The following is a 22,148-nucleotide window of genomic DNA, read 5'->3' as shown; positions in this document are numbered from 1 at the left end:
CCTTTATTCTAGAAAAAACTGCCTAGTTTACACCAGAGATTAAAAACCAAAGAAAAAGAAGGGACATCAATACGTTAAAATTGTTCAGAGAGTCAGTAAAAAAACGACAACTTGAAGCTAAAAAAGAAATTTGAAATTAAAAAAAAATCCAAGCCAAGATTCGAACCTACAGCTATGTATTTATATATACCATCGCGTGCAAAAATACTGACGACTCTACCATTTTTGCGACGTTTCTAGTAACGAATAAGTAACTGCATTATTGTCAAATTAGCAAATTGTCATCAAAATCATTGATGACAATATTTTACACCTTATTTACCTGGGAAAAGTCGTACCAGCCTAATCCAACAAAAGAAATATGCGATTTTACACATGAAAATATATAAAATAGTCAATGTTGTTGGATTCAGGCTGTAGAGAGAATAATTTTAGAAAATTATACAACAGTTGTTCAAAACATGTTGGTTTCAATTCTACAATGTTTTCTGGTTGTTTGGTTTGGGTTTAACGCCGTTTTTCAACAGTATTTCAGTCATGTAACGGCGGGCAGTTAACCTAACCATTGTTCCTGGATTCTGTACCAGTACAAACCTGTTCTCCTCAAGTAGCTATCAACTTCCCCACATGAGTCAGAGGTGGAGGACTAATGATTTCAGACACAATTCCGTTTATCAAATAGTCACGGAAAACATACGCCCCGCCCGAGGATCGAACTCACAACTCTGCGATCCGTAGACCAACGCTCTACCTACTGAGCTCAGCGGGTGGGCTTAAATTGTACAATGATCTTGTGATATCAATAATTCATTTTATGACATCATTAATTCAGATAAAGATATCACTTCTGATATAATTAATTTTATAATTTTCTTTAGATAAAGTTAGATATGTCACAAAATGTTATAGTCGCATATATCACCGATTTTTATATCATATAATCAGTGTTATTTTATTAGATCATGAGTTCAATTTAATTATACATTCGTATCTTGAATTCTCATTTGTGATATCTAGAAATGATTTTTGATATCACAAATTGAATTTAAGATGTCTTCAAAAAATTCAATGTATTATACAATTTTTGCCTTTTAGAGAGGTCGATATGAGGAATTGTCGACCTGAAAAAGTGATATCGACCTAGGGCGGGGCAGTTCTCAGGTAAAAATCCTCATTGACTGAACTTAAAAGGCAACAATTGTTTTATTAAGTCCAACAAATTCTATGCAATTTGAGAAACACCCAACCATTTGAAGTGGTTGGTCATTGTTACAGTCTTAAGTTATGTTTGATCTCACCTTTTTATGAGGTCAAAATGTTATTACTAGATGTCAGTATGTGTTTTTTGGCTCCGCCTACGGGTCATTGCAACATTTTATCATTAATCATATCTGTGTGTTTAAATCAAGGGAACGTACTTTAAATATAGATGTAATAATAACACAAAATAGATTGTTTTTGTAATACCGCGAAATGGAATGATGTCAGTAAATGAATAATTTATCGCTTTACGAAATCTTATTCACTTAAATCTTTGAAACGTTTGCATTTTTTTATTATAATATGATATCAATAACTTTTTGATCAATGGAATGGATATAAAACAAGCAATTTACTGATTACTTTTAATTAATCTTTCGAAATAAAATTGATTAATTATGAACGCTTAACTTACAGTGTTTTTTTTTCTAAAACTTTGAAGCATCGTTACGCCGCTATTAAAATCATATGTCATTTAAAATGGTCTTCATTCTAAAAAGATATTTAAAAAAGAAAATATGAAAATCGTAAGCATTTCAAAACTTTTTGAATTTTTTAAATCCATAAATTAGTGAAAAGCTTATTAAAAATTAAAAATTCCGATCCCATACACAAACAATGTAAAAACATCTGTTTAGCCCACCACCAGATAAACAGGTGTGACGTCATGGCGATCTCTCCTATTGCCTTAAGCTATCTTTTATTAATGGCACAACGGACTATCTTGTTCAGTATAATATGATAAAATGCTAGAAGTAGTCAGCAAAAATCTAGGCAAAAGGCTTTAATTATACATTTGCACAATAGTAGATTTACAATTTATTTGTTTAATTAATTTCAAGTCAATGGATAGTAACATGTTTATTTTAAAAATATTTTAATATTGGTTCGACTGATTTAATCTACGTTAATATTTTTTTATATCTTTTTTTTCAGGAAATAATTGCGTATTAATATTTCTACTTAAAACATGTTATATACCTACATCTTTTTCTTATTTATTGAAAACGTATTCTCCTACGTTAACAAAACTGAACTTGAAAAATTCTTCCTTTTTTCTGTATTTGATTGTTAAAAGCTGCGTTAAAATGAAGGTTTATCATGTTAAACTTTCTGCACACTATATATTGAGTTTCATCATTTATTGTAATACTGTTGGTTAAAAGCACGCTTTCTTTTATTTGTTTAATTAAAAACATTTAACTCTGATTAAAAATATGAAAAGCAATATATACATTTTGTTTTATGCTGATAGATTTCCATTATTTCTATGACATTATATGCATTAGTGTAGTTATGAGATTATAACCTGACGTAAATATGTCATTTATTCCTTTGCAACCTGACGTGAATATGTCATTCATTCCTTTGCAATCTGACGTGAATATGTCATTCATTCCTTTGCAACCTGACGTGAATATGTCCATCATTCCTTGGCAACCTGACGTGAATATGCCATTCATTCCTTTGCAACCTGACATGAATATGTCAATAATTCCTTTGCTACCTGACGTGAATATGTCATTTATTCATTTGCAACCTGACGTGAATATGTCAATCATTTGTTTGCAACCTGACGTGAATATGTCATTCATTCCTTTGCAACCTGACGTCATATGTCATTCACGCCTTTGCAACCTGACGTGAATATGTCAATCATTCCTTTGCAACCTGACGTGAATATGTCATTTATTCCTTTGCAACCTGACGTGAATATGTCAATCATTCCTTTGCAAACTGACGTGAATTTGTCATTCATTCCTTTGTAACCGGACGTGAATATGTCATTCATTCCTTTGCAACCTGGCGTGAATATGTCATTCATTCCTTTGCAACCTGACGTCATAGGTCATTCATTCTTTTGCAACCTGACGTGAATATGTCATTTATTCCTTTGCAACCTGACGTGAATATGTCATTCATTCCTTTGCAACCTGACGTGAATATGTCAATCATTCCTTTGCAACCTGACGTGAATATGTCAATCATTCCTTTGCAACCTGACGTGAATATGTCATTCATTCCTTTGCAACCTAACGTCATATGTCAATCATTCCTTTGCGACCTGACGTGAATATGTCAATCATTCCTTTGCAACCTGACGTGAATATGTCAATCATTCCTTTGCAACCTGACGTGAATATGTCATTCATTCCTTTGCGACCTGACGTGAATATGTCAATCATTCCTTTGCAACCTGACGTGAATATGTCATTCATTCCTTTGCAACCTGACGTGAATATGTCAATCATTCCCTTGCAACCTGACGTGAACATGTCAATCATTCCTTTGCAACCTGACGTCATATGTCATTCATTCCTTTGCGACCTGACGTGAATATGGCATTCATTCCTTTGCAACCTGACATGAATATGTCATTCATTCCTTTGCAACCTGACGTGAATATGTCAATCATTCCTTTGCAACCTGACGTGAATATGTCAATCCTTTCTTTGCAACCTGACGTGAATATGTCAATCGTTCCTTTGCAACCTGACGTGAATATGTCATTCGTTCCTTTGCCACCTGAAGTGAATATTTCAATTGTTCCTTCGCAACCTGACGTGAATATGTCAATCCATCCTTTGCAAACTGATGTGAATATGGCCTTTATTCATTTGCAACCTGACGTGAATATGTAATTTATTCCTTTGCAACCTGACGGGAATATTTCAAGAATTCCTTTGCTACCTGACATGAATAGGTCATTCATTTCTTTGCAACCTGACCAGAATATGTCATTCATTCCTTTGCAACCTGACGTGAATATGTCATTCATTCCTTTGCAACCGGACGTGAGTATGTCATTCATCCCTTTGCAACCTGACGTGAATATGTCAATCATTCCTTTGCAACCTGATGTGAATATGTCATTCATTCCTTTGCATCCTGACGTGAATATGTCAATCATTCCTTTGCAACCTGACGTGAATATGTCAATCATTCCTTTGCGATCTAACGTGAATATGTCAATCATTCCTTTGCAACCTGACGTGAATATGTCAATCATTCCTTTGTAACCTGACGTGAATATGTCAGTCATTCCTTTGCATCCTGACGTGAATATGTCAATCATTCATTTGCAATCTGACGTGAATATGTCATTCGTTCCTTTGCAACCTGACGTGTATATGTCATTTGTTCCTTTGCGTCCTGACCTGAATATGTCAATCGTTCCTTTGCGACCTGACGTAAATATGTCATTCATTCCTTTGCGACCTGACGTGAATATGTCATTCATTCCTTTGCCACCTGACGTGAATATGTCATTCATTCCTTTGTGATCTAACGTGAATATGTCAAACATTCGTTTGCGACCTGACGTGTATATGTCAATTGTTCCTTTGCAACCTGACGTGAATATGTCAATCATTCGTTTGCGACCAGACGTCAATATGTCAATCATTCGTTTGAGATCTGACGTGAATATGTCATTTATTTCTTTGCGACCTGGCGTGAATCTGTCAATCATTCCTTTGCAACCTGACGTGAATATGTCAATCATTCCTTTGCAACCTGACGTCATATGTCATTCATTTCTTTGCAACCTGACGTGAATATGTCATTCATTCCTTTGCAACCTGACGTGAATATGTCAATCATTCCCTTGCAACCTGACGTCATATGTCATTCATTCCTTTGCAACCTGACGTGAATATGTCATTCATTCCTTTGCAACCTGACGTGAATATGTCAATCATTCCTTTGCAACATGACGTGAATATGTCAATAATTCCTTTGCAACCTGACATGAATATGTCATTTATTCCTTTGCAACATGACGTGAATCTGTCATTCATTCCTTTGCGACCTGACGTGAATATGTCATTCATTCCTTTGCAACCTGACGTGAATATGTCATTCATTCCTTTGCAACCTGAAGTCATATGTCATTCATTCCTTTGCAACCTGATGTGAATATGTCAATCATTCTTTTGCAACCTGACGTGAATATGTCAATCATTCCTTTGCAACCTGACGTGAATATGTCAATCATTCCTTTGCAACCTGACGTGAATATGTCAATCATTCCTTTGCAACCTGACGTGAATATGTCAATCATTCCTTTGCAACCTGACGTGAATATGTCAATCATTCCTTTGTAACCTGACGTGAATATGTCATTCATTCCTTTGCATCCTCACGTGAATATGTCAATCATTCATTTGCAAATTGACGTGAATATGGCATTCGTTCCTTTGCAACCTGACGTGTATATGTCATTTGTTCCTTTGCGACCTGACGTGAATATGTCAATTGTTCCTTTGCGACCTGACGTGAATATGTCAATCATTCGTTTGCGACCTGACGTGAATATGTCAATGATTCGTTTGAGACCTGACGTGAATATGTCATTCATTCCTTTGCGACCTGGCGTGAATATGTCAATCATTCCTTTGCAACCTGACGTGAATATGTCAATCATTCCTTTGCAACCTAACGTCATATGTCATTCATTACTTTGCAACCTGAAGTGAATATGTCATTCATTCCTTTGCAACCTGACGTGAATATGTCAATCATTCCCTTGCAACCTGACGTCATATGTCATTCATTCCTTTGCAACCTGACGTGAATATGTCATTCATTCCTTTGCAACCTGACGTCATATGTCATTCATTCCTTTGTAACCTGACGTGGATTTGTCATTCATTACCTTGCAACCTGACGTGAATATGTCAATCATTCCTTTGCAACATGACGTGAATATGTCAATAATTCCTTTGCAACCTGACATGAATATGTCATTTATTCCTCTGCAACATGACGTGAATCTGTCATTCATTCCTTTGCAACCTGACGTGAATATGTCATTCATTCCTTTGCAACCTGACGTGAATATGTCATTCATTCCTTTGCAACATGACGTGAATATGTCAATCATTCTTTTGCAACATGATGTGAATATGTCATTCATTCCTTTGCAACATGACGTGAATATGTCAATGATTCCTTTGCAACCTGACGTCATATGTCATTCATTACTTTGCAACCTGAAGTGAATATGTCATTCATTCCTTTGCAACCTGACGTGAATATGTCAATCATTCCCTTGCAACCTGACGTCATATGTCATTCATTCCTTTGCAACCTGACATGAATATGTCATTCATATCTTTGCAACCTGACGTCATATGTCATTCATTCCTTTGTAACCTGACGTGGATTTGTCATTCATTACCTTGCAACCTGACGTGAATATGTCAATCATTCCTTTGCAACATGACGTGAATATGTCAATAATTCCTTTGCAACATGACATGAATATGTCATTTATTCCTCTGCATCATTCCTTTTCAACCTGACGTGGATATGTCAATCTTTTCTTTGCAACCTGATGTGAATATGTCATTCGTTCCTTTGCAACCTGACGTGAATATGTCATTCGTTCCTTTGCGACCTGACGTGAATATGTCAATCATTCCTTTGCGACCTGACGTGAATTCATATGTCATTCATTCCTTTGCGACCTGACGTGAATATGTCAATCATTCCTTTGCAACCTGACGTGAATATGTCAATCATTCCTTTGCAACCTGATGTGAATATGTCATTCATACCTTTGCGACCTGACGTGAATATGTCATTCATCCCTTTGCGACCTGACGTGAATTCATATGTCATTCATTCCTTTGCGACCTGACGTGAATATGTCATTCATTCCTTTGCAACCTAACGTGAATATATCATTCATTCCTTTGCGACCTGACGTGAATATGTCATTCATTCCTTTGCAGCCTGACGTGAATATGTCAATCATTCCTTTGCGACCTGACGTGAATATGTCAGTCATTCCTTTGCAGCCTGATGTGAATATGTCATTCATTCCTTTGCAACATGACGTGAATATGTCAAACTTTTCTTTGCGACCTGACGTGAATATGTCATTTATTGCTTTGCGACCTGACGTGAATATGTCTTTCATTCCGTTGCGACCTGACGTGAATATGTCATTCGTTCCTTTGCAACCTGATGTGAATATGTCATTCATTCCTTTGCAACATGACGTGAATATGTCATTCATTCCTTTGCGACCTGACGTGAAAATGTCATTCATTCCTTTGCGACCTGGCGTGAATATGTCAATCATTCCTTTGCAACCTGACGTGAATATGTCAATCATTCCTTTGCAACCTGACGTCATATGTCATTCATTACTTTGCAACCTGAAGTGAATATGTCATTCATTCCTTTGCAACCTGACGTGAATATGTCAATCATTCCCTTGCAACCTGACGTCATATGTCATTCATTCCTTTCCAACCTGACGTGAATATGTCATTCATTCCTTTGCAACCTGACGTCATATGTCATTCATTCCTTTGTAACCTGACGTGGATTTGTCATTCATTACCTTTCAACCTGATGTGAATATGTCATTCATTCCTTTGCGACCTGACGTGAATATGTCATTCATTCCTTTGCGACCTGGCGTGAATATGTCAATCATTTCTTTGCAACCTGACGTGAATATGTCAATCATTCCTTTGCAACCTGACGTCATATGTCATTCATTACTTTGCAACCTGAAGTGAATATGTCATTCATTCCTTTGCAACCTGACGTGAATATGTCAATCATTCCCTTGCAACCTGACGTCATATGTCATTCATTCCTTTCCAACCTGACGTGAATATGTCATTCATTCCTTTGCAACCTGACGTCATATGTCATTCATTCCTTTGTAACCTGACGTGGATTTGTCATTCATTACCTTTCAACCTGACGTGAATATGTCAATCATTCCTTTGCAACCTGACGTGAATATGTCAATCATTCCTTTGCAACCTGACGTGAACATGTCATTTATTCCTTTGCAACCTGACGTGAATATGTCAATTATTCCTTTGCAACCTGACGTGAATATGTCATTTATTCCTTTGCAACCTGACGTGAATATGTCATTTATTCCTTTGCAACCTGACGTGAATATGTCAATCATTCCTATGCAACCTGACGTGAATATGTCACACATTCCTTTGCAACCTGTTGAGAATATGGGCTTTATTCCTTTGCAACCTGACGTGAATATGTCATTTATTCCTTTGCAACCTGACGTGAATATGTCAATCATTCCTTTGCAACCTGACGTGAATATGTCAATCATTCCTTTGCAACCTGACGTGAATATGTCATTCATTCCTTTGCAACCTGACGTGAATATGTCATTCATTCCTTTGCGACCTGACGTGAATATGTCAATCATTCCTTTGCAACCTGACGTGAATATGTCGTTCATTCCTTTGCAACCTGACGTGAATATGTCATTCATTCCTTTGCAACCTGACGTGAATATGGCCTTTATTCCTTTGCGACCTTATGTGAATATGGCATTTATTCCTTTGCAGTAGGATAACGGTACTTCTGATGATATAATTTAGCATGGACAATTGTCAGATTTAACAAACTTAATATTGTTAATTGTTTATTGAAATCTCATCAGAGTATACAAATCAATAGTAAAACATTGTAAAATTCTATATACATGTACTTTGCCACTCTTTGGAAGAGTTATAAGAGACAAGTAAAGACATAATAACTATAATACTATCACAATTTTCAATAATTACCACGCATTCAAAATAAAATCTGTAAATGGATCTTTTAGATGCATAGAATGCAACCAAGCAGAATGATAGCATGACTCTGTTTGATTGAGTCTGTTCATGAGAGGTAATGAAATGTGCAACACCTCTCACGCCCACTAGCACCGGCTTTAGCGGAACTCATTACACATCTACTGAGTGGATTCCAGTATCCCAAATGACCAGAATATATAACAATAAAATAATTCACTCTTGTTCAAAAAGTATTTAAACGCTGATATAAAGAAAGAGAAAACGAAAAAAACTAAGAAGTTGAATTATTAACCAAAACAGTTTTATAATTTGAAAGTACTTTTTAACCAAGATTTTCAATAACAAGAGTGATTTGGCATATTCTAAAGATTACACACAGTGCACTACACGTTATACATAGTGAAACCAAAATTATATTGTTAAAAGAATTAAATATTATGTGTTAACTAAAGGCAGAAAAAAAGTTAAAAAAACAAAGCACTGAATTTGGTAATACACAAAGTGACATTTGAACACTGAGTTTATTTAAATAGAACGTTTTACTCAACTACCACTAAATACTAATCATCCCCTTAATTTTAGCCAAGGTCATTTAAAACACAATTTTACTGAATACCATATGTCTGCTGCTTGATTTGTCATCGGATGAAAATAGAAAATTGCTAGGTCCGCTTGTGGATTAGGTTTGCACACATAAGAGTTGGGAAAAACGCACAGGACAACGTGTAGAATTTGTAACAGGATATGCCCGAGCTCTATGAGGTTCAATATGTCGATGCTTTAGCCCACCCTTGAGGTCTTGGAGACATTTCCACAATATTCTAAGTACTGAACTCCTTCGAATCTTTACAAACTTTGAAATTTTCTAAACTGAGATTTCTGTGAGATTTCTGTGCTCAACACCGCCTCAAGACCAAAATTTACACCAACCAACCAATTGCAAAATACTGTTGGATCTCAAAAAACTTATCTTTCTACCACTAAGCTCAAAATACCTCTGAATAGCAACAATAACAGAAAACAAGCTATCAGTGGTGTAGTTTACAGCACACTTGTATAATAAAGAAGGGTCGTCGGAGGTTGTGGTATGCAGAAGTAATACAGGTTTGCGGTAATCAGTTTATGCGGTAAACAACATAGTTATGATGTCCATGTTGAATATTTGATAGAAATGCTGCTCATTCATATTTTTAACATTGCAAATCTATACAGAAAAGTAATCAAAACAATATGAATATAACGCAACCTCGTTTAAACAGCCAGTCCACCCAGCTGGCTAAATAAGTTGACCACAAGGCTTTGAATAAAGATATCTCGAATTCGATGTCTGAGTGTGATATGTTTTTCCCGATTATTTGAAGAAAATATTTGTATTTGAAGTATGAAGTTAGTTGTGTGTGAAATTTGAATCGTGGTCTCTACCTCTCTGTCATGTGGAGAAGTTGGCAATTGCATTCGGAGAACAAATCGATATTCATAAAAGTATGTTAGGATATGGTATTAAACAACATAAAACAAATCTACTGAAAAATCACCTTCCCATTTGCTCGAAATAATCAGGCTAGGAATATCTTCAAAGCGGAATTGTTTTTCTCAACATATTAAACAGAATTTCTCAATAGCGTTATGTTAAATGTTTATATATTCTTTTCTTCGTATTTTCAAGTTATCGTCCCCGTTTATCCATATTACATTAAAACTACGCTGAACAAACTAAATCCAACCATTACTACAAGCCTGTCCGGTATCTTCAGAAGGTATAGCACAAGAATATGAATGGAAAGGCGGTGTGTTTTATGCCCGTGCGCGATATGTTTTGACAGAAAACAGCGCGCCATTCGTCCTCCGCCTGTCAGTTAGAGGTGTAGAACAGTTGCAGAATCCAGAACAGAAGTTTTGTTAACTTACATACATTGTATAACTAAAATAAAGTTAAAATTTGTTAAAGCCAATGAATTCAACAATCAATCAGCTAAACAGTTATGAAATAATCAGGCTCGGCACGTTTTAAAGCGGAAATATTTAGCTTTATCTTGATTTTTTTTTCAGTATCTTTGAAAGGCGATTTATTGCATGTGACTTTACCTGGGAATAGATATAAATGCTTTGCCCGGGCAGTTCTTGCGTTCGTATGAACCAGATTGCCTATAGCTCACATCAATATCCCGATTTAGTTCATACTCACACTCAACAATCCTTGTGGCAAAATCCACAAACTGACCTGTTCACGAATGACATTGATCCTCAGATGACCTTTACCTTCAAACTTAAAAACTTAATAGAAAACATCTTTATTATCCCTGGGGCATAATTTGAACAATCTTGTAAGAGATCTACTAGGCAATGTTACATACCAAATATCAAAGGCCTAGGCCTTGAGCTTGAACAATAAGATTTTTATTTTTCCCTACAAAAGTCTATGTTAAATTTGGGACCTCCAGAGCAGGGCTTCTTTTTACCCCAGGGGCATAATTTGAATAAATTTGATAGAAGACCACAAGGCAATGCAACATACTAAATATCAAAAGCCTAGGCCTTGCAGTTTCAGGCAAGAAGACTTTTAAAGTGTTTCCTATATAAGTCTGTGTAAAACTTGAACACCCCGAGGCAGAGCCTCTTTTCACCCCACGGTTATAAGTTGAACAATTTTGGTAGAGGACCACAAGACAATGCTACATACCAAATATCAAAGACCTAGGTCTTGTGGGTTTAGACAAGAAACATTTTAAAGATTTTTCCTAATAGTATATAAGTCTATGCAAAATATGTGACCACCAGGCCGGGGCCTTTTTTCATCCCAGGAGGACAATTTGAACAATCCTCATAGAGGACCATTAGATGATGTCACATGCCAAATATCAAGGCTCTTTGCCGTGCAGTTTTGAACAAAATGACTTTTTAAAGTTTTGCCTTTCGGTTACCATGGCAACCAGAATTCAGTTATTTGAATAATTTTGAAAGGGGGCTACCCAAGGATCATTCCTGTGAAGTTTTGTGTAATTACGACAAGTGGTTTTTTAAGAAAAAGATTTTTTTCAGAAAATGTTGACGGACGGACGTCACACGACACACGACGGGCATTGAGTGGTGATAAAAGCTCACCATGAGACTTTGGCTCAGGCTAGCTAAAACAGAAGAAAATAGTTGCAGTTAATCTCACACTTTAATTACAGATATAAATTTAGGTATTATACAAGATAATATAATGCCCCTTACCGTATTCCAAAATGTTGCAAATAGATATGTAAATTAACTATACAGGTAAACATAACGCAAATTCTCAATTTTGTTTTGCCTAAAGTTTCAAAAAATGAATATTCACGCTTCACAATAAGAGTTATTTTCACCTGTGATCATCATATAACTTAGCTTTTTCCAAAAATAATATAAAGAAACAAGGAGCGGCGTTTTAAAACGCAAAATCATGCCCCTTGGTGTTTGATCAAAGATGCTACTTTTTCAGGTTTTAAGTTTATGGTGAAGATTATATTAAGATCAATGTCATCTGTATAAAGGTCATTTTGTTTATTTTGCCACAGAAGGGAGTATCTGGTTATATGAGTTATATAAGAATAAATACTTCAAAAAATATCAGATAATATTTCCAAGACTGTTATTTATAATTATACGACGACTCCAAGTCACCTGACTGTGACCATTACCTACTGACCTACTTTCTTCTTTTTTTAATGATACAGCCTTGAAATTTGGATGACATATGCAATTTTGCACACCAATCTTAAAACTGACATTTAGTAACCATGAATGTGACCTACTGACCTACTTTCTAATATTTTAGCATCAGTTTGCCATTTTTAACATGTGGCTCAAATTACTCCGGTGGGCGATTCAGGGTCAACATGACCCTCTTGTTTTAATCAAAGTATTACCACGTGTCCACAGCAATAGAGATTTTTGTTTTAGTAAATAAGTATGCTTAAAGTCACTAAATCTAGAGACCATACCATAGCTCTTCGCATATTTCGATTTTTCAAAATAAAGTGGTTTTTACAAGTGCACCGGTTAGGATTAAAAAAAATTTAAACAATTGACTCTGTCTTATAATGAATCTTTGGAATGAATGAATGGCAGTCGATCTTAGTCATAATACTGAATAACAGTAAATGCTAATGACTTCATATGTTACAGACAGGTATTTAGTTTGTAACTGTAATTTCCTATCAGTTGAAATCCGCTCAAAACTGGTAAAACAATTGTTTATATTTGGACAAAACTCACCGTCTTTGACGTTCGCCAGCTGCTAAAAGGGCAAACATAAAGGATTCAGTGTGAGCTATATTTCACTGGTACTACCAGTTAGTAAGTTCATACTCTGAACAACACGTCAGAGAAATTTGGGCAGTTTTGACCGATTTAAACGTTGGCAGCATTACATTATATTTTTTCTCTACACGAAATTTGCCGTTAGGTAACAAAGCGAATACGCTGATAATCCGGAGTTCACCGATTATGATGTTATTGTCACAAAATTGTTCCAGTTCACGTAATGTAATATGTGCACAAAAACTGCATAGCTATTATCTACTGCTGTTACAGGGAAGTGGTAGAGTGTCTGCCTTAGGTGTAAGAGGTTCTGGGTTCTCAGTGAGAGTTTTGATAGTTGTTTTCTATTACAGCATATTTTTGCTGTTTACAGACTGTTCCAGATTTTCTAAATTTTTAGCACGCAGTATCATAGATCATAATTTAGCAATCCAGGTCACAACTGAATGTTAAATCAAATGCACTTAATTAGAAAAAAGTCACTGTATTATGTCCCTTCGATGTTTCTGCATGTTCAAGAAGAGTTACATTTCCTTGATCACAAAATTTTCTTTTACATGAAAATATTAAATGCTCATAACTCTACGCTTTGGTTAAAATATTGTCTATTTATCTATTTTTGAGAAATATAAGGACACTTGCCTTCATTTCAAAGTTTTTTAACTTCAAACCTATGATTTGTAAAACTTAAGTACTATCTCTACTAAATCACTTAGCTCCATTTTATTATCTAAACTACAAGCAAATAAAACTTGCAGTTCCCTTGAGAAAATGAAAGCTAACTAAACGTTTGTTTAATTGTTCTTCTTTTTAAATAATCGTAAGCGACCCTTAAAATTGAAGTCGCGACCTCTGCATATGCAAAGCATTGTGTAATCAGGTTGGAATATTTACTTAATCCAGTTAAGGTTGTCTCCCTTTGACTATCTGGGGCATTTCTCCCGCTTTTTAGCTCGACTTTTCGAAGAAAAAGTAGACTTATTGCACTCGCCCAAGGGTCGGCGGCGGCGTCTTCTTCGGCGGCGCTGTTGGTTAAAGGTTTTGATAAAAGTCAAATATCTCTGTTACTACTAATGCTTTTGACTTGATACTTAAAATAGATTATTACTATCAAAGTCTACATGAGGAGAAACAAGTGAATGAAGTATTGCCATGCAATACAAAGATCCTACTGGAATGCACCTATTTCTTCTACTGCAGTATAACATACTGAACTGATATCTGTCAATGATGTATAAACAATATTGTACTATATATACAATATGTTATATCAAAACACTTGGATTAAAATTTCCATTTATAAAAACTTACAGTTTGTATATATATTGATTTCATATGGATTTTTTGGCTAATTATAAAAAGAAAAGTTATCATATAAGTAATTAATAGTAACGACAAATGGAAATTAATAAAAAAAAATCTATTATAAGTCCACACAAAACTCTTTACCAGGTAGAGATAGTCAAAATACATCTAAAAATTCGATGTAACAAGCATGTTGTACCACAGAAGAGGTCTCGACTTTTCCCTACGATCAGAAATAAAAAAGTAACAATATAATTTTTTCATAGTAACAACAAAGGGAGGTAATTCTTAAAACAGGGGATCCTCATGGCGCTGAACATTTGTTCGTCTTTTTGATGCTGATTTTTTTAAATTGTGCATTCTATTTGCTGATATGCTGTTTTTGAATTTTCGGGGTTTTTTGGTGTCTCCTTAAAAATTTGGCATTTTTCAGCTCCATCCTTTTCAAATGAGGCTGACGATTTGCACAAGAAAATTTTATAGTCTCTAATACTGCTTATTACTGGTTATTATTGTCAACATTTGACATCTTAATAAGGTTTTTACTGTTTGTCTTTGTGAATATGTCACTTTTTAATAAGGGTCTTTCTGTTTATCATTGTCAAAATATGAAGGGTTTTTCTGTTTATCAATGTCATATGTGACATTTTAATTAAGGTCTTACTGTTTATTATTGGCAATATATGCAGTTGTGCCAAGTTACATCGAAATATCTCCATGCATGAAGAAGAAATGCTCCGGACAAAGACATTTTTGTATCTGACTTTTGGCCTCTAAGTGTGACCTTGACTTTAGACCTTGGGCCCGGGTTTTGCGCATGACATGTTGTCTCGTCCAGGGGAATATTTGTGTTAACTGATGTCTTGCATGACAAAGTTATAGACCGGACAGGAACAAAATTCTATTGACCTTTGCTCACAAAGCTAGGGTTCTGGGTGCTGCGCATGACACGTCGTCTCATCATAGGGAACATTTGTGCCAAGTAATTTTGTAATCCCTTGATGGATGACAGAGATCTGGACCGGACAGTAAAAAAAAACCTATTGACGCTTGACCTCTAGTTGTTACATTGACCTTTAAGCTAGGGGTCTGGGTTTTGCGCATGTCATGTTGTCTTATCATGGGGAACATTTGTGCCAAGTAATATTAAAATCCCTTCAACAGCTGTCTTACTGTATCTTAATATTCTAATATTTTATTAATCTTATCTGATGTCTGATCTTTTTTTTTAATGCTTACTAAATAGTTTATTCACAATGGTATTTATGCTCATTTATGTTATATGTCATTAAATATCTTAATTTTTGTCGTATTTTTATGTATTTGTAAAACGCCATTGAATATGTTTTGCGTAAAAATAGGCGTTTAATCAAATGAAACAGTTTCAGTTTTTCAGTTTTATGGATGGCAACGTTATGGACCGGACAGAAAAAAGCCCTGTTGACCTTTGACGACCCCAAATTTTGACCTTGATTTTTAAGTCAGGGGTCCGGGTTTTGCACATGACACTTTGTCTCATCATGGGTAAAATTTGTGCCAAGTAATATTAAAATCCCTAAATGAATGACAGAGTTATGGACCGGACACGAAACAGACCCTGTTCATGCCATGTTAACATTTGACTGCTAAGTGTGACCTTGACCTTTGAGCTAGGGGTCTGAAAGTTGTTCATGACACATCGTCTTATTATGAGGTACATTTTTGCCAACTAATATTTAAATCCCTTAATGGATGGAAGAGTTATGGACCATAAAGAAAATATTAGAGTTGACCTTGGGGGAACATCTGAGCCAAGTAATATTAAAATCCCTTCATGGATGACAGAGTTATGGACCGGACACGAAATTGCGGACGGACGGACAGATGGACAGACGGAATGACGGAATAACAGAATGATGGAATGACGGAAAAGCGTATTCCTATAGTCCCCGAAATTGGTTTTCAACCGGTGGGGGACTAATAACTCCCATAACTCTGATTTGAATTTTGACAGAGTTATGCCTTTTTTAACTTAGATTTTTTGGTTAAAGTTTTTGATAAAGTCAAATATCTCTGTTACTATCAAAGCTTAGGCTTGAAACTTGAAATAATTATTTACTGTTAAAATCTACACCAGGAGAAACAATTCCCATAACTCTGAACTTAGATGTTTTTTGGTTAAAGGTTTATGAATTTTTTACTGGCAAAGCACTAATTCAGAGTCAAGCACTAGGAAAAGTCTAGCGCGTTGTCCTCAGACAGCTCTTGTTGTCTTTGTTGTAAAGTGTCACTTGAGACAAGTTCCTAGTCAGTTGTAGAAGAAGACAGACATGTATATTTGGTTCCTCTATTTTATACAATATTTGATTGATCTTGCTGTAACGGTCATTTTGCAGGTAAGAAATCGTTTGTTCTTGTTTGAATATTAGACTGCAAGCTTATTTCTTACGTTTTGTAATTAATCAAATATTTGGAACATGTAATTGTACATGTACATAGTTTTCAAGATGACGGCTTTTTTAAACTTTCTTACTTTCTATAACCTTAGCTTTTAACCTAATTAATACATATGCAGTATTATTAAATGATCACAGTCTATAGAACTAAGTTGCAATTGTTGTTTACTCGTATTTGCAGCATAAAGGCATCATCACGGGAAAGTGAGTTTGACAGTCAACAGAACGGTTTTAAAGACAGTGTGTGTGCTGATTCGATCCACAATCGGTATGTAAAATGTAATACAAAAATGTATTTATCATATACGAATGTAAAAGGCTAAATAAAGGTGAGATATGGATTAGCCACTTGATGATGTACGTTGCATACTTTTACAGTTATTACGAAATACGCATAATACTATGTTGTAAATATATAATATTACATGAAACTGGATGTCTGCTACGGAGTCAAGCCCGACCTTTTCCTGCCAAAGTTTGTATTTAAATTGGTGAAATACTCCCTGTCAGAGTATGATATTGACTGGAGAATAATAAGCTTTAAGTCTGTCCGGATTGCTATTGTTTTATTTCATACTGCTGCTCATGTATCCATAAACACATAATTATTCAGTGCAATTTATTGTTTATTTTCAGAGCCACGACACTTTCGATACTTGTCTTAGGAATTGTATCATTTCGGTGTTTCCTGCAACCATTTGTGAAGTAAATAGAAACAAAATGATAAACTATAGCAGCGTTGTGGTTCATACATATATGTTGTTGCTATCGAAGTTAAAGAACCAAGGGTAACAATTGTGCTGTACATTTAGAGCTAAGCAGGTGGTTTTACTGGACTAAACGAACTTTTAAAATGCTGGATCAACGAAAAAGAGAAGTAATGTTCCAAAATAATTTTATTTATTCATACAATTTTCTAAACTTTCAGTAGTTTAATATTAAAACGTGGAAATCATCAAAACATGTTTCCACGTACTTATCAAGATCGTTGCTGGGAAGAAATAATTTTGATCTTGTATACATGTATTGTGTATTCGTCGCATGCAAAGCATGATCGCAGTTTGGTATTCTTTAGTTTCAGTCTAATTTATACCCGACTAGTCAGGTAAGCATTTGGTTACCAATCTACGTTCATGCGCTTTTCAGGTTGATACGAAAAACCACATAGTCACCTGACTTAACTGTGCAACTGATTGGCTGAACAGGGCGTGTATACGTGTACTGTAGCTTCATTGTAATGAAAATCATACAGAATGTCTGAGGCAAACACTCTTTCAAGCGGAGGTTACAATCGGAATTACAAGTAAAACAGGAGATAGTTGTACATCTGACACGAACACAATGGCGCGTGTGCGTGTGCGTGCGTACTTATGTGCGTGCGTGTGTGTGTCAGTGCGAGAGTTTATATGTGAGTATTTCTTAAAAAGAAATTATAATAACAGTATTCTTGTTATATGATATCTAATACTTCTCAACGTAATAAAACATAAAAATACTGGTTCGTTCGATGATCCTGTGTGATAATACATATTTCACAGCTCGTCTGTTATCTAGCAGTTAGGAAACTTACACTGTTTACATGCTAGCAGAGTGGTGTTTTCAATATCTGGACAGTTTATTCCGCAGTCACCAACGACTGTTACTCCAGAAACACATAAAATGTAGTAATGGCAATTAAACGGATGGTAATAATACAAGAATCCTGTAGGCGGACATTCATCTGTAATATAAAAAAGAAATGTATAGATGTTTAACAATGTATCATTAATAAACTCATTTTGATCGTGCAACTATTTATAGAAGTATTACACGCTTTGATATTGCCGCAAGGTTTTGAGCTGGCACTTATTCATTTTCGCCAGTATTTTTATCAGTTTACGCGATATTTGTTTTCTGAAAATATATACATTAATTAAAATAACCGATATAGTCAACCAATAGTCGTAGGGATAAGCTTTCCGACTTCTAAGCACTTTACCATGGGGTCGAATTCAGTTGATTTTTTTTCAGTTCAACGTAATTTAGTTGTATCGATAGTTCTTTTATTCTTACATTATTTCATAAAACATAGCATTATGTTCGTGTGCTGATGCGAGTTCCTTTAAGTGTCCGTTGAATGTATGAACAATTGTCCGGTCCTTAAGATTTCGTCGTCATTTTGCAGAACTGTTTATGGACATGTACGTAGAAGAATATTGAAGTGTAGAGTATTTCTTTCAATAAATGAACGATTTATCATGGTAAGTGTAAAAAATTTCTCGTCATAAAATAAAACAAATAATACGGTCAGTTAGAGGACTTGAACCTGAATAGCTAAACGCTAATATCTTCACATGCAAATTGATGATGTTTATAAAGAAATGTATCATAGGGGCTTTTCAAAAGTTAATATCGTTATTTATGTTCGGACAACAACAACAAAAATTACGGACACATACGCAATTTTCATGAGCGCCAGGTCAATACTTCCGACAATAAAAAGTTCTTTATTTATTTCAAATGCACGGATATCCAAAGTATGCCTCCTTATATATCATGTATTTAGTTAAAATGGACTATATTTATTAATCTTTTAAACAGAAAAAAGGGAAAATATTTGTTTCTATTGAAAATAAAATAATAGTGCTTACTCTCAATCAACAAAATTCTCTGTACATCAGAAACTAAAACTGGTTCTGAGGCGTCAGTATGATTGTAGACTGCACATCGTATATCAGTGTTATTCCAAGATTCAGTGAAGGTATGTTCTTTGTAGGCAACTGTTTTGTTGAATGAACATTCCTTTTCCGATTCTGTTTGTGGTTCTTCAGTTCCAAGACTGTATGTGTTGTACGATTGGAAATTGTTATTACTATACTCAATGCGAATATCTCCTGCCGGGTAGCCGACATTTGCCTCGCATGTTACTTTCTCATTGTATTCCGTTTGACCTAAAATCATTCTCCTAGGAAGTGACAGCAGAACTCTTCCACTTGGTGGCTCTGTTTTAAAACGAAAATCTTGAATTACATCGGCAAAAATATATGCAATTTTGAACAAGCAAAACTTTACAATTAAGCAATTAGATATTTTACGAAAAGTAAATTTAACAGTTTCACTTTCAATTTTATTGATATGAAAATGTCATAAAAAGTTCCATTTCGATTTAATGACAATATCAAGTGTAAGGGTAAACGTTTCTTTCATACTTTAATAGTGTATTACAATCAAATAATATAGAAATTTCATGATGCAACTTCTGTCAATAATTGTTGGAGATACATAATTTTCTTACGTCTTAGGATTCAAAATAACTGTTTAAACAAATTACTTTAGTAGCGCTATTGTCCAAATGAACTCAAAATGGCAACAATCCTATGGATTCATTAGATATTAAAAGTGTAATAAGTATTATATTCATGTATGTTAAATTTAAATTGTCTAACAAAGATATTGTCGATCTATATACTTTTAAGTAAGTCATTTTTAAATACATACTTATTACTGATAATATAAATGACGCTTGGAGAGAACTGTCAGAGACAGAATTGCAGTAATATATTCCTTCATCTTCACACTTAACTGGGTTGATCGTAACAGCTGCTGTCAAGTTGTTTGCATTTTTTGTTCCTATGCCATTTATATCCATAAAATTACATGTGCCAATGCCACTACTGCTGACATTACATACATGTTCCTCGCCTAATACTGTTGAGTTTCTAGTAAGAATTGCTCCCGAGTCTGCCGAGTTGCCTTCAAGAATGCATTCAACTTGTAGACTGTTTCCTATCTGTACCGTTTCAGATTCGCTCGAGAAATATAATTCTGAAATTTGACGAATTTTCATGCTTTAAAAAACAGATTATTAAAATTAATGCGAAATATTAACAAGAAATAAAACTTTGTACTACATATTAGAAAAAATGAGCCTTCGTAATGCAACACACCACAAGTTTATGCGAAATATACGATCTTCCTTTTTCGATTGTCTATAACTGTGACAATGTTTTAAGCGAATAACTAATGAAATTTACATCTCCTAATCAAACTTGATTTTTTTTTAAAAAGTACACTTAAGGAATAGGTAATTTTCCCTATAAAGATTTCACGAATGTATTTATGATTTCTTAGGTTAAAGGTATAAATAAATGACTAGTCTTGAATATGCGAAGCTGAACTAACTCGTTTACAAGTCACTGAGCAAACTTAAGATTTTGTGTTATTCAGGATATTCTTACAAAGGGTTTTTGAATTTGATGTTATTATTATTTCAAAAACAAGCAGTGAATCTTATTGTTTTTATCTTTGAAGCATATTTGTATAATGTCAACTTCTATCTATTTATGTTTTGTTTCGAAGAAGGAATGATTACAGATTTAGCTGTTTTGAATAATATACATGCGCGGCACATAGTCTAATCATGGGGAAGATTTCTCTGTAGGTATAAAAATTCCTTCAATGCTATAAAAAGTTATGATGCAGAAAGCTTTATACTTGACCTTCAATGGTAACTTTGACCTCTGCTTGATAGGCATCTGTCATGCAAGCAACACAAGCAACACATCATCTGGTTATGGGGAACATGTGTGTGAGTGTATATAAAAATGCTTCAAGGCATTTAGAAGCTAATGAACAGAAACCAGTTTTACCTTAATTTCAATAGTGACATTGACCTTTGATTGTTGTATGGTTTCGAGAAGCATTTGCTTGTAGTGGTAATACATCCTTCAATGTATGTAAAAGTTATGAAGTGGAAACACATTTTTACTTGACCTTAAACCATGACCTTTAAGCGACAAGCATAGATCATGTGTTGACACATTGTCTCATCATTGGGGACGTACGTACGTGTTTAGCATTAAGATAATCCATCAATGCATATAAAAGTTATGGAAAGGATTTTTTTTACTTGACCTTCAATAGTGACCTTGACCTATGACCTACAAACAGTAGTCATGTACGTGCGTAATCTTAATATAGTCTTCTATTTACATATCTAGTTTTATGAACTTAACCTGAATATTTTTTTATTAATTGCAGTATCCAGATTTACGGACGGACAAACGAACAGACGGAGGGCATTTCTGTAGTCCCCTACGGTATTCCATTACATATTTTAGTTAAGCAATATGCTATAAGTTTATAAAAGTCTTACTTGTTGGAGTACTATCCTCCTTCTCTAATGGATCCCGTCGACCTGAAAAAAGCATTTAAATTTCGACACGGCAACATTTCAGAATGTGATAGCAATTATTATTACAAATATATCATTGTATATTTACCGGAAGCTGGGAAATTTATGGGA

At 34.8% G+C, this 22,148-nt stretch overlaps 1 protein-coding gene across 1 annotated transcript in view; it reads right to left on the bottom strand.

Moving 5' to 3' along the window:
• Positions 1-17,727: 17,727 nt before the first annotated feature.
• The window catches only part of LOC123554699 (uncharacterized), a 58,424-nt gene continuing 54,003 nt past the window's right edge, over positions 17,728-22,148 (bottom strand). Inside the window, exons 20-21 of the mRNA XM_053547801.1 lie at positions 19,495-19,845; positions 17,728-18,584 (exon numbers count right to left, since the gene is read on the bottom strand). Of these exons, the coding sequence (XP_053403776.1) occupies positions 18,415-18,584; positions 19,495-19,845 (521 nt within the window). The 3' untranslated portion in view covers positions 17,728-18,414. The remainder of the gene's footprint in view (positions 18,585-19,494; positions 19,846-22,148) is intronic.

Source organism: Mercenaria mercenaria, chromosome 7 (assembly GCF_021730395.1).
Source record: "Mercenaria mercenaria strain notata chromosome 7, MADL_Memer_1, whole genome shotgun sequence".
Lineage (NCBI taxonomy): Eukaryota > Metazoa > Mollusca > Bivalvia > Venerida > Veneridae > Mercenaria > Mercenaria mercenaria.
This window is presented reverse-complemented; position numbering and strand designations above follow the sequence as displayed.